At 31.7% G+C, this 21,638-nt stretch overlaps 3 protein-coding genes across 3 annotated transcripts; all 3 read left to right on the plus strand.

The window, feature by feature from the left end:
* Positions 1-1,864: 1,864 nt before the first annotated feature.
* LOC122591407 lies at positions 1,865-4,468 on the plus strand. The gene is made up of 9 exons (XM_043763678.1): positions 1,865-2,020; positions 2,105-2,372; positions 2,457-2,553; positions 2,633-2,763; positions 2,927-3,011; positions 3,125-3,263; positions 3,349-3,438; positions 4,023-4,202; positions 4,307-4,468. The coding sequence occupies exons 1-9, from the start codon at positions 1,865-1,867 to the stop codon at positions 4,466-4,468; spliced, it is 1,308 nt and encodes a 435-aa protein (XP_043619613.1).
* Positions 4,469-6,193: 1,725 nt separating this feature from the next.
* LOC122591408 lies at positions 6,194-11,817 on the plus strand. The gene is made up of 10 exons (XM_043763679.1): positions 6,194-6,332; positions 6,423-6,542; positions 6,623-6,733; positions 7,146-7,242; positions 7,355-7,425; positions 7,858-8,376; positions 8,484-8,820; positions 9,171-10,048; positions 10,154-10,902; positions 10,984-11,817. Exons 1-10 carry the CDS (start codon positions 6,194-6,196, stop codon positions 11,815-11,817), a joined length of 3,855 nt encoding a protein of 1,284 aa, XP_043619614.1.
* Positions 11,818-12,737: 920 nt separating this feature from the next.
* On the plus strand, positions 12,738-20,183 carry LOC122593439 (transcription factor bHLH35-like). Its single transcript, XM_043765851.1, has 5 exons — positions 12,738-12,857; positions 12,964-13,132; positions 13,580-13,807; positions 14,490-14,660; positions 19,948-20,183. Exons 1-5 carry the CDS (start codon positions 12,793-12,795, stop codon positions 20,035-20,037), a joined length of 723 nt encoding a protein of 240 aa, XP_043621786.1. The 5' UTR covers positions 12,738-12,792; the 3' UTR covers positions 20,038-20,183.
* The last annotated feature ends 1,455 nt before the right edge of the window (positions 20,184-21,638 follow it).

Genomic DNA, 21,638 nt, shown 5'->3' on the forward strand with positions numbered 1-21,638 from the left:
CCTTAACCCTACACGAAGATAGATAGACTACTTTCAAAAACATCTCTGACCAAAAAGAGGAAAAAGATAGAGAGTGTAAAAAGTTTAGTAACCATACATGTTGGTCGAGTATTGTCTGACTACATTACAATTAGAGAAGAATAACAGACACCACATAACACACTTTAGCGTAAAATGGACAATATATAGTAAAAGAGACATTTAAACCTATTATACATCAACCTACAAATGTAATAAACATGTCTATGTACATACAACCAAGCATGGTTCCAACAATTACGAGCGGTATGTGTAAGAATTTCCCTAAATCCCCTCCCAGCAAGCCAAAGAAGCAAATAGGGTTAAAGACATACACAACTCTCCTAAATTATATACATAAGTGTGTATATGTTTTGGTTTTAACTTTTTAATTATGTATCCCGGGCTCTAACTAGTTTGATCATTATTTAAAGTTAGTGACTTATTAAAAAAGTATATTTGATTTCTAATAAAATTTGCGATGGATCTACAATGATAAAAGATGGCCATCAGAAATTTTCTAAGAACAATGTATAATGATTAATTTAACATGTTAGTAATAAGTATAGAGTTAATTACATAATTGGTATCTCAATTGTGCATGACATTATTGATTGCGTAGTCAGTCACATGGTGTATAGTTAAAACTAGATATTAGACCCGTGTCTAACACTGTACATGAGATTTATGATATTATTAAAATTAGATGTTTATATATTCAATATAAAAACTTATAATTTTGAAGATATATATTGTTCTAAGTACTGTTATACTTTGCAAATTGTAGTACAATAATCACAGGTTCGTCATTTGATCATGATGCGACCCATAACACGAATAGGTTTATTATCAATCACTTATCCTATGATAATTAAACAACAATTCGGATTGTTTTCATATTCTTTGATAACAATTAATATAATAATATATTTGGATAATGATTATTAAAATTTTTAATTTGTAGTTATCTAAATGATGACATCATCAAAAGTCAATTTGATGAAATCGAATGATGTGATTGGTTAATAAGTCATTAGTTCAACTGTCTTATAGTATATATTAAGATTAAGATTAAGATTAAGATACCATTTATTTAATTAACCCATAAAATCTTTATATATACTAAAAGACAACTGATCAAAAGTCAATTGACCAATCACAACGCTTAATTTTGCTAATTTTCCCAATTAAACATGTGACTTAATTCAATTCAATTAAATAAATTAATTTTAAATTAACTTTTGTCAACTATATATAAATATAAATTTTTTTATTAATTCATCCGTATAAGTAATATAGCTTTTATAAAGCTTCTAACTCTAAAACTTTTACATATATACAATGCACAAACCGACTTATACGATATATATACAATACAGACATTTAGTTTTAAAACCCAATAAAAAAACAAACTCATCCTTATATGTTCCCAAGAACACTTCTTTGCCAGACCATCTCACCTTCTCTTCCATATACTTGAAAATCCCAAATCGGTACGTCTCCCCTTCCCTTCCATTCTTAAAATCCGTATTACATTCAAAACCGCATATGGTATACAAGAAGAACAAGAAGGTACGAATTCTTATCATGTTTACATTATATTTTTCTTTAAATCAGTCCTTATTGTAATCAAATTAAATAAATTCAACTTTGTTATTTGTAATTGCAATCTGAGTATATTTAGGATACATATTCTTCTATATAAACCATAGAATCAGAACCCACGAAATTATTATCCCACGAGTCACAAATTGCAAGAAAAAAACCCAGCAGTCGTTACTCTTATTGTTTTAAAAATCCCACCAAAAAAACCCACCAGTTGTTCCTCTTATTCATCTTAATAACCATGACTAACGAAAAGAAAGTAACTTTTTTGCAAGACATCAATGAGAATTCGATTGATTACGCCATCAAGGTTAACATATTGCATCTTTGGAAGTGTTTTTTTCACAAAAATTCCACTAATGCATCCAGCCTTGATATGATTTTGGTAGATAAACAGGTAATCAACTTCTGTTCTTATTTATTTGTAAGTTGTAACATGTATCTTTAAAATTTGTTTATTTGGTACTTTGCTGATTAATAGGGCACAAAGATATATAGCTCAATACCTTACAATTTGATTAAAGATTTCGAACATCTACTTGAAGAAGGAGGGTTCCGATTAATCTCAAACTTTGAAGTGAAACCCAATAAATCATCGTTTGTGTTAGCTAAACACCCATGTAAGCTAAACTTTCTGAAAGAGACATCTGTTTCTGATGCAACTGCGTTTGAAAGCGTTGGAGAGCTTTTTGAATTTTGTTCGTTTGAACTGATTAACAAAGGCAATGTTGATGCGAATGCATCTTTTGGTAAGTCTTAATAATTGTGATGTATATTATCCACTATTTATTCCAAATTGTATATTAACAAGGTTTAAATTTATATATAACCAGATATCATAGGTCAAGTTATTGAGAATAAACCTCTTCGTGTCATGGGAACCGGCAACCTTACAAGACATATTCTTGAATGTCAACTTCGGGATGACAAGTAAGTTTATTTATAACTCTTGATTCTAACATTCTTTTCATAATACTTTGTTTATATGCTTAATTATTAACTATAACAGAGGGACTATTGTATCATGTGCCTTGTGGGATAACTATGCAAAACAATTCCTCGAGTATGTCTCAACTAACAAAAACAGTGACGACCCTGTGATAATTCTCTTACAACTCGCAAGGTTTAACATCTGGAAGAGTAAGTATTTAAACTTGCATTTGAGTTTACTGCTATTATCTTTTCCTTTCTGTTTATCTGTTTTCTATCTTAAGTATACGTTTTAAGTTTATAGGGTCTGATGCAGGGTGTTCTTATTATATATGTTTTCCTCTAATTATTTAATTTATGATTATATTCATAGAGAAACCACAAGTCTCCAATTGCATGTATGGAGCAAAGCTTTATATCAATGAAAACATGAGGCCTATACTTGAATTCAAGGAGAGGTATTCGTAATTTTCAAATTTATAAATATTTGCTTACATATAATAAACTATATATGCATGTATATAAATTTGAGTTTCCTTAATAATAATGTACACCTGTTTCACAACTTCAGTTTAAAAGGAAAACGTTTTGGAATGGATTCCTCTAAACAATATCCAAAACTTTTAAGCAAAGTGATACTAATCAAGCCTCAAGATTCTTATTTGAAGTTTCCTTTGAAGGGCATTGTTGAGTTGCTTCGTATAACAGAGGTAATAACCCCATAAACAACATTTACTTATTTTATTAAAAATTTTCCCTATTCACATTAATAATCTATCCATTCATATGTTACAGCCTACTACATGTGTTGTTGTTGGGAAGATAACAAGCATCATAACTGACCAAGGTTGGAACTACTTAGCATGTTGTAAATGCAATAAGAAGGTAGTTAAGTTGGAAAAAAGTGATGAAGATAAGGACATAAAAGTTTACTATAAATATGAACAATGTACAGTTGTTCTTGACGTCTACTGAAGGTAAAAAATATCTCCTTTTTTTAGTATACTTTGTGAAAAAATATACTCTAAAATCCCAAAACTAACTTACATTTGATATGCAGAATAAGATTGCAAGTGATAGTTAAAGACAAAACTGGAAGTGGTTCATTGTGGCTATTTGAGAATGTTGTGACCAGCTTGGTTAATCGGTCTGCCTCATACTTGATAAGCAAGATTAAACCGGTAATAAATCCTATCACATGAAATTACACCGATTTCTTACATATTCTACATGTCTAAGAGGATACCTGCATTTTATTGTTTACATTATTATGTGTATTTTTGATGATGTTAGTTATTTACAAATTTGGGTATATATGAAGTTACTTAGATATGATGTTTTTGATGATTAAACGTCATGCACTGCACTTATTTATCCGATTAATGTTGTTGGTGTAAAGAAATAGTTTTATTATTCAGGGAAAGAATTAATTTTCTAAAGTAATCATACAATAACGGATTCTCTTGTAGGGCGATACCCATCATATATACCCAAATGAATTTAACTCTATTCTCGACAAAAGGTATGTGTTGAAAGTTGAGATCAGCAAATTCAACGTGAAAAACAAGTACAAAATATTCACGGTCTTTAATCTTTCAAATGATGCGGATGTCATAAACTCTGTTTTGGACCAGCCTGGAACCAAAGAGGTACCATCTATATTCACCCTTAACATAAGAAACCTAGCTCTAAATATATTTAATGTATTAACTGATCATAACGAAATTACTTGGTTATATATATAACTCCACAGAATGCAATAAACTTGGATGATGAGAGCGACCAGGATGAAGTTGGAAATTTGAAAGACCCAAAAATCGAGGAAAGTCCCAATGCTCTGACCAAAAAGAGGGAAAACGACGACCAAGAGAATGAAGATGCCAAGTATAAGATCCCAAAAATTGAGAAAGACTGATGTCATCAGATATTCGAGCTTTCTAGCAACATATCTCTATCAATAATGTTTCTTTCATTAGTTTCTCTTTATTATTAGTCATCTTATTTTATAGTACTTATTTTGTAGTTCTGCAATGGCTACTAAGCCATCTTTAGTCGCAGATTGAATGTTTTTTTTAATCCTTTGTTGGGACACCATCTATGAATAATGCTTTCTATTACCCCTGTAGTCTTGCCCATGTTGCCATTTAACACAAGTTGATTTACTTGTCCATTTATCGTGTATCATCTGCTCTCTGCCTAGATACTTAATTTTATTTGGTTATAAGCTAATTGCTCCAACATGCAGTCCCAACATGTTCAGGCATTAGTTTGAGAATAATATAACTCCTCATTGTTGTTAACTTAGACTGATATGATTTTATGGGCCAACCGAATGACCTGCAACCAAAAATACATAATCCCGGATCAACGCATTAACTATTGGCCTTCTTAAATCAATGTATTAGAATGGTTATCAGAGAAGAAAACCACATTAATAATTCGAAAAAAAGTAACGGAAAAGAAACTTTGAAGGTAAGGCCTGCCACTTTTATCACATGAATGGCATTACTAAATTTTGGTCAGATTGACATTTACTTCAAAACTTTAAACTCAAACTACACAACAAAGGCTCTTCACTCTATCTCCACTATAAATGACGCAAAAATAAGGCAAACGACGATTCAAGTTAAAATCATGTGTTACCTCTGTTTTCATCCATCATACAACAGAATAAACTGGAAATAGTTTCATACGTATATGTGACACATAATCAATATATAAAACAACAAACTAATTACAATACAATCAAATAAGTCTATTAACAGATCACGACCCTGTAACATTGTACCCAACTGAGCACCTACAGACCGTGTATGGAGACTTCACAATTAAACCTCGCCCATGTCGGCCATTTACACAACCTCATTGACCTGCTCATCTCTTCACCCATAATTTTGGACATTTTAAGCAGCGTCATCTACACACAAATTTGTGTATTTCTCCGACTATAAAGGCAAACAACCTGGCAGAATCCATCCTATATGCATCATACCTGTCTCTTGCAATGCCTCACTCCCTTGAAACTAAAACATGAGGACTGGTCATAGTGTCAATCTGACTCTAACATGGTCTGGGCTGACATTAATGCTAACAACCATTACAAATTCCTTAACCATCATGGTTTTTATTTCAATCAACAATATTCAATGATCTCAATATCAATTTTAAAATTTAAGTCAGCCTTTCTTTTAGTTAGACTCATAAATTCATAACTATATGGATCAAATTATTAACTTTACATTCTATATTAGATTACACTTAGTATTTAAGAATTATAATAATATATTATTATCTTTCGAGAGGAATTTATGCAATAATGAATATTGTATTCTTGTGAATATATATTCATAATAAGGAAACTTAAAAATTACTACAACCGTAAATAAAAACAAATTTAAGTGATCCTAGATGGTTTACAACTACCTATTGTAGTAACAGTAGGATACAAAGTTGATGTTACATGATCTATAAATAGAGGTACATGTCAGGCAAAATCAAATACAACTTGAGCAATAGAGAAGTATTATTCGATCAACAACTTTATACTTTCTTTTACTTTTTCGACAATTGTGTGTGACTTGCAACTTTTCAAAGAGCTGCAACAACTTTGTTTTTAGAAATTGCATAGGCTTTTCTCACAATGAAGTTTCAGGATAAACAACCACCCAGAAAAAGAAAAAGAAACATACACATCGCAGAAGCCATGGAAACCGACCCAGGTAACTCTTCGTCATTATATGAAGTCCCAATCAGTTACCAAGCATCAAACGAAATCCCAGGTATTCGTATTCTTATCTAAACTGAATTATACAACTTCTGTTCGTTAGTATACTACAAAATCTTTACTTTATTACATGTTTACAATATAGGATACAATAGACGTGGCCAGTCACATAAGAACCTCCCACCACAAAATCAAAATAAACGTCATCATAATGACAAAATCGCATGCGGAAAACATAATGAGAGTGCTCTGTCAAACAAGACAGGTGAGGTTATTCTACTTATTTGTACACACATACTTATATAGAAACCACCATTATTAAAAATTTGAAAAATTTAATACCAGGATACAACTACATCGACGAGTCAAATCTCCATGATGTAGAATTAGCAACATCATTCGAATACGAAAAAGGGATAAAGTCTTTATATGACAGCAGTGTTGGTATATCGACAGGTACACATTATAAATATATTCTTATTAGATAAAAACATATTTTGCTAACCTTCACATGCTAAATTAACAGCTTACATTGACATGGGAGACCCGATTTATATTTGTAACTCATGTCAAGCAATGCTATGGTACGGAGAGGCAATAAAAGGCAACTCGGACTTGAAAAAAAAATCATACTCATTGTGTTGTTTGAGGGGACAAGTCCAACTACCCAAACTGAAAGAACCCCCCATTTTGTTATCAAAACTGTTCCAAGGTAAAGACCCACAAAGTAAAGATTTCACCGAACATATAAGGCAGTACAATATGATGTTTAGCTTCAGGTCAATGGGTGGAAAAATTGATAACACATACAACAAAGGAGGAGGCCCATACAGTTTCAGAATGCATGGGCAAAACTATCATTCTATAGGAAGTTTGTTACCAGAAACAGGACAAGCCCCGAAGTTTTCTCAGCTCTATATTTTCGACACCGATAATGAAGTATCCCACAGATTCTCCGCATACAGGTTAGTTTACAAAAACATAAAGTTAATCATTCAGTGTATTCCGTTCCTTCTATAAACATCCTAAACAAATTTTCATATGTTTAACATAATCGACATGTTATGTACGTAACAGCTTGGGAAAGAAAGGCTCAATAACTGACCCACATTCAATACCGTTTTGGGACGTAATCAACTCAAGGAAATGTTAGACGTTACCAATCCTTTAGTCAAGCAATTTCGAATGGCAAGAGATCGATTAACCATAAACGGAGACGAAAATGTCAAGCTCATACTGCGCGGCCGCAGGGGCAAGGACGGTAGGACACACAATCTTCCTACTGCAAACGAAGTCGCAGCATTGATAATCGGCGACATAAACGGATCTCGTGATAAAAGAGACATAATTTTAGAAACCAAATTAGGAACCTTAAAAAGAATCAATGAGCTACATCCATCATACCTGGCACTCCGTTATTATTTCCCTATGCCGAAGACGGATACAGGGTCGACATACCACTACGGGGCGTAGAAGACATAGATGACCAGGTAATACAACACCAACTTCATTAAAATATCAACTTATTTCTATCAATCTGATTGCTATTGATCCTTAAAAACACGTTATTCATCTCCTAGGGCGGACAAGGCTTTCTATGAGAGCTTTCTTTGCATATAGGATACAACAGCGCCAAAATGAAGTTTCTTTGATTTTAATGGCCAGAAAGTTGTTCCAGCAATTCATGGTTGACACCTATACCATGGTTGAAAACGACCGGTTGTACTACATAAAATGCAATCAAAAGGTGCTACGAGTTACTACTGAGGAAAATCTGTCTAAAGCGGCTCAATCAGGGGAAAAAGACGCGTCGAAAATGGGGACCCGGATAATATTGCCTTCTTCTTTCACAGGAGGCGCAAGGTACATGCAACAAAATTACATGGACGCTATGACACTTTGCAAGACTCTTGGATATCCAGATTTATTCATAACATTTACATGCAACCCAAAATGGCCCGAAATTTGTAGATTCTTAGAAATACACGGTCTTAAATCGGAAGACAGACCGGACATACTCACAAGAATGTTCAAGCTCAAGCTTGATCACTTGATCAAGAACCTCAAGGATGACCACGTACTCGGGAAAGTGAAAGGAGGTACTGCTTCTATAACTATTTTAGTCTCTTTATAAACTAATATATATATATATATATATATATATACACATAATTAAACGATTGTAATGCTTTTACATGTTGGTCAGTTGTGTACACCGTGGAATTCCAAAAACGTGGTCTGCCTCATGCCCATATATGTCTATTCTTCGAAGAATGCGACAAATTAAGAACCCTAGAAGACATCGATCGTGTTATATCGACTGAAATTCCAGATAAAGAAGTGGACAGTGAGTTGCATCATCTTGTGTGTGAATTTATGATGCACGGGCCATGCGGTAAGGACAACCCAAGCTGCGCCTGTATGAAAGACAAAAAGTGCTCAAAAAACTTTCCAAGGGCATATACAGAAACAACCCGCATAGACATCAAAGGATATCCCGTGTATAGGAGAAGAAAGACCGGCGTGACATATGAAAAAAGCAGGTAAATCTCTTTTAGTGTATATTCAATTTGTATGCCCATCCATTTTCAATTGTTAATTTGGTAGTCGGAATACACTTCTACATACAATAGCTTTTTGGATCAGCCAATTAGTAGGCCAACATGTCATTATTCTAGGTGGTTATAATACATCAACCTTTCCAAAAATATAGAAGCCCATATGTTAGTACATAATGAATATTTTAAATCACGACTTTAAGCTTAATGGTCTTTTTTAAAAGAAAACAAATGCTGAGCCGTTTTGGTTTCTTTGTACCAGAATGATATATATAATTCTATGCTGATAGTAATGCAAATGCTTATCTACATCGTTCCTTTTCTTGATAAACCAGGTATGTCGTAGGTTACAATCCGATACTTATCAAGCAATATAGAGGACACATGAATGTCGAATGGTGTAACCAACTCGGAGCTATCAAGTATCTGTTTAAATATATCAACAAGGGTCCAGACAGAATAACAGTCGGCTTTCCAAAGAAAACCCAAAATGCCAACAAGGAAAACCAACCAACAGATGAAGACGAGGTCGCAGGTTACTATGATTGTCGTTACATATCTGCATGTGAAGCAGCCTGGAGATTATTTGGTTTTGAAATACACTATCAGACACCGCCTGTTCAGAGATTATCCTTCCACATTAAAGACCGTAAACCAATACTCTTTGATCAGCATGACACGGTTGCTGATGTGGTTACAAAGCATACGGTGAAAGAGTCGCAATTTCTAAAATGGATGGAACGAAACAAGACGGACAAAGACGCGAGATCTATGACATATCCGGAATTCCCCACCAAATATACTTGGAACATAAAAGACAGAGAATGGACAAAAAGGACAAACCCATCAAAATCAGCAATTGGGAGGATCAACTATGTATCTCCAAAACATGGGGAAACATACTATCTCAGAATTTTTCTCAACAAAATTAAGGGACCTACATGTTATGATGACCTGAAAACTGTACATGGAAAAAAGTACAAAACGTACAAAGAAACTTGCTATGCACTGGGTCTTTTGGATGGTGATGAGGAGTACATACAATCAATTAAAGAAACCGGTTCTTGGGCTACAGGTTCTTTTTGTCGATCCTTATTTGTCATGCTCATTACATCAGACAGTTTGTTTAGGCCTGAATATGTTTGGGAACAAACATACAACAACCTAACTGATGATATACTTCACACACGTAGAAAAGAGCTTAACGAGCCAGGTATTACACTTTATCTTTTTATATTAATAAAGAAAAATCACATACCAAAATCTATTGTATTAGTTTATAAAGCCATAATCTTCTTATTGTTAAACGTATGTACAGATTTGGAATTGGACCCAGAAGCTATTAAACACATAGCATTGGCAAAAATCGAGAAGATGCTACTCGCAAGTGGGATGAGCTTAAAAGACATACCCAACATGCCCTGCCCAGATTTCAGATACATCGAGGTGGCATGCAACATGCTCATTCAAGATGAACTCGGTTATGACAAGGAGAAACTGGAAATGGAACATCAAGGATTACATGCAAGCCTCACAGCGGAACAATTAAAGGTATACGACACCGTCATGGATGTGGTTGCCCAAGACGACGGGGGCGTTTTCTTCCTATATGGATACGGAGGCACGGGAAAAACATTTGTTTGGAAGACATTATCATCGGTTATCCGACGCAAAGGAAGCATAGTCTTAAATGTCGCGTCAAGTGGGATAGCTGCATTGCTGCTAACAGGAGGAAGAACGACCCATTCGAGATTTGCAATCCCACTTAACCCAACCGAAGACTCCTTCTGCAATATCAGCGCAGACAGCCCTCTGGCAGACTTAATACGAGAGGCTAGATTGATCATTTGGGACGAGGCACCCATGATGCATAAGCATTGTTTCGAGGCCTTAGATCGAACAATGAGAGATATAATCCAGGGACCAAATTCACACAAACCTTTCGGGGGTAAAGTCATAGTTTTCGGGGGAGACTTCCGACAGATCCTTCCGGTCATTCCAGGGGGAAATAGAGAGGAAATTGTCAATGCTTCGCTTAACCATTCATCTTTATGGGATCATTGCAAGGTCCTCACATTGACACAGAATATGCATTTGCAGAGCGGGACAAACGCCCAGGAGAAAGAGGAAATTAAAAAATTTGCATAGTGGATATTGACAGTCGGTGAAGGGACGGCAGGAGGCAACAATGACGGGTCTACAGAAATTGAGCTCCCGGAAGAGGTGCTGATTAAATCCGAAAAAAATCATGTCAAATCTATTGTGTCAGCAATTTTTCCTTCGATTGCAGAACACCATAATGACAAGGGATATTTTGAAGACAAGGCAATTTTGGTACCGACAAATGAAGAGGTCGATACGATCAACGAATACGTACTATCGAAGATAAATGGCGACGAGCGTATTTACTTCAGCTCAAACAGTGTTTGTCAGTCAGAGTTCATTGACGAGTTCCAACAATCTTTGTACGCACCGGAAATACTGAATGGGTTCAAAATATCAGGGATACCCAATCACAAATTGGTACTAAAGGAAGGTGTGCCTGTGATGTTACTTCGCAATATAGACCAGTCTAACGGGTTATGCAATGGGACGAGATTGAGGGTAACAAGATTAGGAAAGAATGTGATTGAAGCGGAAGTGATATCCGGCAACAACATTGGATACAAAACTTACATCCCCAGAATGAAGCTAATACCGTCAGATAAAAGAATACCGTTCAGGTTTAATAGAAGACAATTCCCGTTGGTCGTTTCTTTCGCAATGACAATCAACAAAATTCAAGGCCAATCTTTATCGACCGTTGGTCTGTATCTACAACGTCCAGTTTTCACACACGGACAGTTGTATGTTGCAATCTCTCGGGTTAAGTCGAAAAAGGGACTCAAGGTGCTGATATGCGACAAAGATGGGAAGACAACAAACACTACAACGAATGTCGTCTACAAAGAAGTGTTGCAAAAGATGAAGGAAGATATGTGATTTTTTAAACAATTAGATTTAGCATTAAGAATTTTCATTTGAGTATCTCAATTTATTTAAGACTACTTTTACATTTAAACCTATAAGTATCTTTGTCTTGCATATATTATTTCTTATATTAATAATTTAATAAACTCGTGTATTTGACACGGGTCTAAAATCTAGTTATGTACTATTTTCCCTTTAATTAAGTTTTTTATCCGTGTAGGTTTTATTTAATAAAATATTATAGAGGCATAATATTTAATAGATTCCCAAAAAAGTGTGTTATAAATAATTGTGGAATGGATGTTTATACCATTTTAATCTTGAAACGATAGTCTTTTATTCCGATTAGTTGATTGTATATTGGAGGCAACTCCAACTATAAACAAAACATCTTTCTATGATTAGACTAAAACATCTGTCTATGATTAGACTAACATATATTCTCTATTTTGTTTTTTTTTTTTTTTTTCATCGAAAAGTTAGTTGGTATTTGATATTAAAAAATATTTTATTACAGACTATGAGATGCAAATCATAAGCCGTTATAAATGATTTAAGAAAAAAATCACAAACTTATCACTCTAAATAATTGAATAAAGACTTGTGGTGAAATAATGAATGCAACTACTAGTTTAGCTAAACTACAGAGGTCATTTTTCTTGATTTGATGTATTATTTTGTTTTAAAGTTTTATAACAACTATATATATTTTTAGATACAATTAAGCCTATATATCACTCAAAATGGAATAAATCATTAGTAATTAAATTTTCTTTCTTCTTCATTTTCTTTTTACCTTTTTTTATTTTTTTTTAAGTGGCAACATATTTGTTGTACTTGACTTGACGTGGAAAGTTGAACAAATACTAGCCTCCAAACTTCCCTATAAATAGCTTTACTTTTCCTTTTACAAATACACACATCCTCGTCTATTGCCTTATATTCATCAAAAACCATCTTCCACTTTTTTGCTTATCAAATTCTTGAATGGAAAACATTGAAGAAGTGAACAATAACTATTGGGACCTCATCCATCAAACTGAAGATGTAAGGCAAGTGTTTTTACAATAATAATATTTCAATAATTTTTTAATTAATATTCATTTATCTTAAATTTATCAAATTTGATGTAACTTTGGTGGTCATATATATATACAGTTGGGGTGGACTGGATGAAGCTTTATCCGGCTACTACGACTCGAGCTCGCCCGATGGAACTCAGTCGTCGTCGGCTGCCTCCAAAAACATCCTGGCCGAAAGGAATAGGAGGAAGAACCTCAATGATAGACTCTTTGCTCTTAGAGCAGTGGTCCCTAATATTAGTAAGGTGTGTGACCCTCCATATATATATGATTGATCATATATTATTTCCATATTTTACATATCACCATTTCTTTTAATAGTCATTTCCCTATACTTGATTATGTTCTTTGTTAAAGCATTTCAAATTCAATATTTGTTTCACAACATTCGGAATTCTTAGTTGCTATAGAATTTTGCCACTTTTCTTTAATAATAATCATTTGATTAATTTATAGTAAAGGTGATGATAATAAATTAATAATCTAGAATAATTTTCTTTCATAAACAGTTTTACATTATGCAATAACATGTTTGCATTTATTGTATATGACCAAAAATTTTTAGTAATTATCATCTCCTCTTAATTAATACTAATCTTGATTGATAAGTCTTGTGAAATTCACTTTTGAAAAAAAAAAATTAATAATAATAATATATAACGCGCCCCTTTTTTTTTCTCTACGAATTGAAGATGGATAAGGCATCAATAATCAAAGATGCGATCGATTACATTCACATGTTGCACGAGCAAGAGCGAACAATTCAAGCAGAAATAATGGAACTCGAGTCTCGAAAGTTAGAGCCCGAGTATCATGACTACTTCAGTCAACACATGTCGAATGAAAGATCTAAGAAGAAAAAACTTGAACAAGCATATGATCCAAGTGGATCGAGGTCGTATCCCATTGAAGTCATAGAAGTAAGTCATACCTTTTATATATATATTTTTTATGTTTTAACTTTTTGTCCAAATATCACTTTTATATATATATATATATATATATATATATATATATATATATATATAACTAGAGGAATACCCGCGCGTTCGACACCTCTGGAAAAAAAGGCGGTTAAATGTGGGGTATCATGAACAAAAAACAATGGGCTGTAATGAATAGAAATACACGTGATGCGGCTAATATTTTAATCGAATATAGAAATTAAACTGAGATCTTGTCTTCTACATTAACTAATCCTTATCAAACAAGTGTTATAAAGATTAAAATAAAACTAAAAAAAAACTACTTTCAATCTACATGACTACATAGTGAACAACCTGCAAACATCAACATACCACAATATCCATTACCTAAACGCATAAACATCTTTATTCCAAAAAATGAATGATAGATACGTAAATGCATAAGATTTTTCCAAGGGTATTTTAGGAAGTTCATGAATAAAGTGTTTGGGAAAGTGTAAATTATAAGGGTAAAATAGAAAATTTAAAGGTAGGTGTTTAATTTGGGAGGAGATTAGTTTGTTTATATAGGGAGTATATATATTGGTATGCTAGCTATTATATTTTTTATATAAATTTTTTTGGGTGGCTTATCTATCGATCACTTTATAAAAAAAAAATATTATAACTTTGACAGCTAAGTGTGTCATATGTGGAAGAGAAAATAGTGTTGGTGAGCTTAAAATGCAACAAAAGAAGAGACACAATTGCAAAGCTATGTGAGGTGTTTGAATCTTTGAAGGTCAAGATTATGACTGCCACCATATGTGCTTTTCCTGAAAGGCTCCTCAACACTCTCTTTATTCGGGTAACTTTTTTATCCTTATATCACTTACATTATTATTACTCGTATATTATACAACACGTTCAAAATAATTGATGTACAAATAATATCTATCATTATCTAATACGACAAAACATGTTTCTTAAAAAGTTGAATAACATAGTACTTAACTTAGTAACTCTTGACAGTACACCTGAAGTTCTTATAATACATACACTTTAATACTATACGGGAAGTTTTATAATAATTAAAGGTTACCATTCTTATGTGTTTTGCTAAAGACGGTGATATAACTTTCAGGTGGGTTAATTTTTATATAAAAACAAATTATTGTGTTTTGTTAAAAGACAATTATTTGAATTATGATGATTATGAAAGACTATTTTTTCCATTATTATTATACTAGATTTTAGACCCGTATCCAACACTGGATACGAAATTTACGATTTATCAATATTAGATCTTCATACATTTAAGTCATAAAAGCTTTTACTTTTGAAGATATACGGCTTTAAGTGTTATACTTTGCAAGTTGTAATACAATAATCATAGGTTCTCAATGTCGTTATTAGCCGAGACATATTGATGGAATTGTTTGCCGTAGTCATTCGACAAGGCACATGCTATAATAATTACTCTATTATAGAATATTTTGAAACCAATTGTACTCATAATGTGATATTATTATGAAAGATAATTAAGATTTAAAAAATAAACATACCTGTGATCTTGTACTTAACATTCAAGTATATGATCATGATGCGGGCCCTATAACACGCATATGTTTATTTTTAATCACATGTCCTATGATAGTTAGATAACAATTGGAATTGTTTTTATATTATTTGATAACAATTAGGATTCTTGATTTGAGTGGCAACTATAACTTTAAACATTAATACACAATTTGGATTTAGTATTCAAGTAACCCTTTGTTGTAAATCTTGTTTTGTTATGTAATCGTCCCATAGTCTGTGATTCCTATTGTGTTTAGGATAATGATGTTGTATATCGTCATATGTTATTATGTTTTGGATATGTATCTAGATTTCAAATGTGTTTATATTAAATATTAAACTAAATATTAATATTTATAATTTATAAAAATCTAATATAATATTTGTCAATAAGTCATTAGGTTTTGAAATATTTTTTTGTATGATATGTCAAAAAGAATTTAATTTATTAAATGATTGTAAGTTTTAAAAAGATATCTCAAGTTGATGGCTAAAAATAAATATAAATTAAGTATTTAAGGCTAAAAAGTGTAAATTATTGGTGAACAACAGAAAAGTGTAAATTAATAAGACTTTTTCTACAAATTAATATAAATACTAATATAATAATATATCTGGATAATGATTATTAGGATTTTTAAGTTGGAGTTAATCTAAATTATGGAAGACTAATTTTTTCCTTTATTATTATTATATATATAAGAAAGATGATGTCATTATATCATAATTATCTAATATTATTATTATTATATATCTTTTGATTAATGGTTCCTATACAAAACTTTTGTTTTGTCTACATAAAAGCGTTTAAATCATATAATTTGTATTGTATAGTTGTCTAATGCATAATAACAAAATAATTTAGGAAACACTTCCCGGCCCGTCGATCTCTTTCGTTTTACTTACTAAATAATAATCATTGCAAGAGAAAGTGTTATTTAATGACTATGGACGATTAATATATGATAAACAAAATCATATAAAAATTAAAAATTTAAAGTTGTTCCAAAAGTCCAGGGAGAAAAGGGATCAAGAAGAGTTGTCCTCACTCTAAAGATATAAGAGTAATTAATTACAAATTAGATACGGGATAAGATTTATCATTATGTTATGTTAATATTATTAAAAGAATCCGTATATATAAAATGTTTAGGAACTTTCTAGCTAGTCATACTCGATCACAAGGCAAATTTGGCTAATAATTACTAGTTCAATATATTTTTAAAAAAACGAAAAATAACCAATCTATTATCAAGTCTCAATGTCTCATCAACCAATATTTCAACTATGATAAGCTTAATTACATTACATACGTATGCCATTCGAAAAATAATACTTTAATAACATACATAAACAATCATTCGTCTAATTTAATTAGTAAACGGTTTAACATTGACACTTTCAAATTTGATGTAATTTGTATATCAAATTGTTAAACAGAAAATCATATAAATGGAGAAGGATTAATTATGTCTCGACTCAACCAATATTTTCATGGTCGTTCGTAATCAAAAATTTTAATTGATGTTTCAAATATCAAACAATTAATGTATATCTTGAAAGGCAGATTTTAAGTTGGAATTCCCTTAGACTTATATGCAGAGTTTTCAATTAAGAGTTTTTCTACCTTTAAGTAGAAATAAAACTGTATACATTTTATTTTTTCTATACCTTATGAAATATAAAGTTGAGTAACTGTTGATTATATAAAACACCTATAATCCACAATCATGGCATGCCTATCAAGAGTTCGGTGTGTAAATTACCATTTTTTATATATATCTATTTAGCTAGAAAGATAGATTATTTTTATAACACAAATTTCGTTATTAATATTTTGACAAGATGTCAAAAGTAATACGAGTATATATTACTATATTAGACCAGGTAAGTCGAACTAATATACCATAGGTAATTAAAATTAAGCTGTAGTGAACGATAATATGTTCATAGTTATTTTTAGTGGATATATATATATATATATATATATATATATATATATATATATATCAAGTTAAAGTTTATAACTTATTGATATAAGGCACACCAAATCATTTTCTTTGAATATCTAATATAAAAAAGCAAATACAGTCAGTCTTATTTGTCTTTTCATATCTTAATTTAAATAATCATTCCCTTCATCGAGAAACATAGTGTGAGGAATGTGCTTTAATTTAAAACAGTAAAGATCATTATATTAATCGAAGAAAATAAGCTATAGATATGGAAAAATAATACAATATATCAAGTGGCAATAAGTGCTAGTAGGGTTATGTTTTTTTGTTTGTTTGTTTTTTTAGAGGGGTGGGGCCTAAATTGTTGTTTAAGGTAATGTGTGACTTATAGAGTTATAGTAACTTACTTGTCTGCATATTTCTATTCAAAAAAATGTTTTCAATAATATATAAGACAAAACTAAAAATAAAGGTAAAAAAATAACATCACAAGTGACAACTTATAGTTACGTAATATATTTGTTAATTTATATTTCTCTCGATAGTCATATCTTGAGGTATCCTATGACACATCAATGTCATATATCTTAATTATTGCTATTTAATATGTAACCGTACTTATAAAAAGATATATGAGGTGTGTGTTTGTTTAAATTTTTGGAAATATATATATATATATATATATATATATATATAACGCTCTCGTAATAGCATTCTTAAAATAAGAACGATGAGAAGATTTAAAAACATCATTTTGATGCATTAAAAGTCCGTAAAACTAACATAGTGTATAATTAATTATCATTATTTAAGTGTTTATCAACACATTGATCCGTCAAAATCGAAAAAATCACGTTTTTTGTTGGATGCATTATTTTGATGAATATGCATCCAAGATGGATGCACAAAACAAAAAACATGATTTTCACGATTTTGACGGACCAACGTGTTGTTAAACACTTAAATAATGATAATTAATTATATATTATGTTAGTTTTATAGACTTTTAATGCATCAAAATATAGTTTTTAAATGTTTTCACCGTTTTCTTAATTTAAAACTTTTCTTATTTGATTGTATATATATATAAATTGAACCAATACATACATATATACGAGTGAGAGTTTCAAAATGTAAATATGTAATGATCTATACATAAATATTTATGTTGTATAATTAACTATATATGTAATTGTTTTTAATTAACTTTTAAATTCTAGTTATTGGGTATATCTGATTAATAAAAATTTGCCAATTGACAACTTTGTATAGAACGTGACAGCTTATATGATTGCTACATATAACGAATACATCCAATAACCATGATTTCAAAGTTCATTATATACAATAAATATCGAAATAATTCATTACAGGGCATAAACGTTCATGTATAGGTATAGTTTATTATATTATGAGATGCTACATCCTATGTGTAGAAGAGCTTATGTTTTTAGATTATAAGATTATGGGTTGAAAAATGCATTTTGACAAAATCATCGTAACTTAGCTTCACTGAAGAAATGCTTTCAACCCAAGATAAAAAGCTATAAAATGTATGACAAAATAAATTGAACTTATATCTATAGTCTCTTTCTGATGATGGAGTAATTAATTAGTCTGCTTTATATGAATATATTTCTATGATGATGTACAAATCAGTCACTTTCATATTTGTAATGAAAAAATTATGATCATAATATTCCTATTTTTTTTTTTTTTATTATAGTAACATTACATTTGTTAATTAAAAAGTGACTTATTAAAAGTGGAGACCATAGTTGACGTTGAATTTATTGAAAGCTTTTCGAGAAAATGATCCATATTAGGAGCTTTGTTTAATGGTTTAACTATATACGAGCATTGTACCCGCGCGTTGCGGCGGCTAGAAGGTGATGATAATATAAAAGGAGGTTGTGGTGGAGAAGGAGGGCAACGACGGGGGGTGATAGAAGGTTGACAGTGTGTAATGATGAGAGAGAATGAGAGAAATGAGTGATTATAAGGGTTTTATGTTTAAGTAGGGGTATTTTGGGAAGAAAAAAATACTGAAATTTAAGAAATTCAATACTCTTTATAAGAGAGTATAGATATAGTTAACAATTTCATTTCATTTCTCTACTATGATGATCACTTACATATAAAATTATTGTATCTTAGATTTTGTGTCATAGGTCTAAATACTACATGATTTTTTCTTTGATATCCTTTATAGTAATAAATCATACACACTGACTTTATACACTGTAATTTTCATAATCGTTTGTTAACAAGTTTAGCATGATTTTGAGGTTCTTAATCCCATTTGTACAAATAATTGTAACAAGTTTTCGGCTTGTAGTACCCGCCTTCATTGCAAGTCAAGTCATGGTTAATTTAGGACTCTTACCAAAAAGAAAAAATGTTTTTTTAACAAAACATGTTGCGCAACTATTTCGCGAATGTATGATCTAAGATACACCATTGTCTAGACTCGGACTCTCAAATACGTATGTGGTATGTTAGCTTTGAATAAACAAGGTTTGTTACACAAAGTAATTTTTTAGCCTCACACAAGTATATATATTTTTAGTGTATTTTTTTTCTTATTGTTTTGTTATAACAAGCTAATTTGTGTAACAGGCTGATAAAGAAGAGATCGATATATTGAAGATACAAATTGAGACAGCCATATCAGCCTTAAATGACCCTCACAGTCCAATGAGCATGTAGTTAATTTATAGCTATGATCAATTATTTCATCGAATTCACCTTTTTTTTCCTTCTTTCTTCTACTTTTTTTTTTCTTTGAATAGTTAGGGAGTTGTAATTATAAAGAGATATTTTGTATGACATAATATACTACATTTTGATTTTTATAATAGTTCAAAAGATTATGATTTGTTTGAAGATAACATCAGTGATCCCTATAGATTTGTCTTATTATAATAGACCCCTCTAATTCTTTTCCAAGCAAAACTATATGCATTTTCCTCATATAACTGTAAGATGGCCATCCTTTATTTATTAAAGCCATTCTTTCACAACCGATTCAGTAATAGCACCATAGCTAGCTTCTCCTTTTCACATATTTTTGTATCTCTTTCTATCTATGCATACATAGCTAAAGACTTCTCAGTCCGACTAGTTCAGAGACCTTGGAAGTTGGAAGGCTCTCTCAACCTTTCGACTAAAAACCATTCAACTGGAAATACATTCGTTTTAACAATCCTAATGCAAATATTCTAGCTTAAATGTTTTTATATACAAAGCGTCAATTATTATACTTAGTGACATTTCGACTAGAAACTGAAGATTCTGTAAGATAATTAAGATTTAAGGACATGGATACACATTGTCTTACATACTACATACTGGCCATTAAACATAATATTAGTCTTTGAGCAATTCCATGGCCCGTTCCCTAAAACTCACTTTCTTCTTCTTTGAAGGTCCCGGATTAGGATCTGATGTCGGGGCTGGGGTTTCACTTTTGGGAACTGGAGGATCCAAAATCACACTTTCGTTGGTCTTTGGTTCCAGGCTCGGGATCATGTCTAGTAACATGGCCTGAGCTGGGTCAACCATGACTTCCAGTTTATCACTTTCTTTATTAGTTGCATTATCGCCCCTATTGTCACCATATTCTGATGTGAATTGTGCATAAGGAGACACGTACGTGTCAAGTTTTAGTGGTTCTGTATCTTCAACAACGGGGTCCTACATTTCATGTAGCTTTTCTTGATCAACTTCCACATGGATTTCATCTAAAGAAACCTCATCTTCTTCAGATGCATATTCATCTAACTTCACGGCCATGTTGCCAGAACGTGCCCGAGTTCTTCGAGGCTGGTTGAGACCTGTCTTTCCACTAGAAATTGTTTTTGCTTTAGTTGGCCTACCTCTTCTCTTTCTGCCATCTCTAACTAAAGGTGGTACTTCTAAAATTTCTGTCTTTTTCTTCTTATCTTCTTTCTTCAAGCTAGAGAAGGTTTCCGCCTCCAGTGGCTTCTCACTGTTATAAAGTCAGTTTCTAAGCTACATCAATTAAAGGGTGTATGGACTTATTAACATTTGAAACTAATTATTTGATTAGAGTGAATTTGCGATAATCAGTTTTTTTTTATAGCTTTTCCTTACAAACTGCAATCTTAATAATAAGAGCCTAAGAGTAGAGCAAACATTTACTCCATGATCTTACCTTAATTTGAGAGAATTCTAATCTCATTTCTCAGAAAATCGTGTTTTCTTAAGGGAAAAATCCATAAAAAGGTAACCTTTTTACTCAAAATTCCTAATAAGGGGAACCTATATAACTTTCATATATTAAAAGG

This window comes from Erigeron canadensis, chromosome 3, assembly GCF_010389155.1.
Source record: "Erigeron canadensis isolate Cc75 chromosome 3, C_canadensis_v1, whole genome shotgun sequence".
NCBI lineage: Eukaryota > Viridiplantae > Streptophyta > Magnoliopsida > Asterales > Asteraceae > Erigeron > Erigeron canadensis.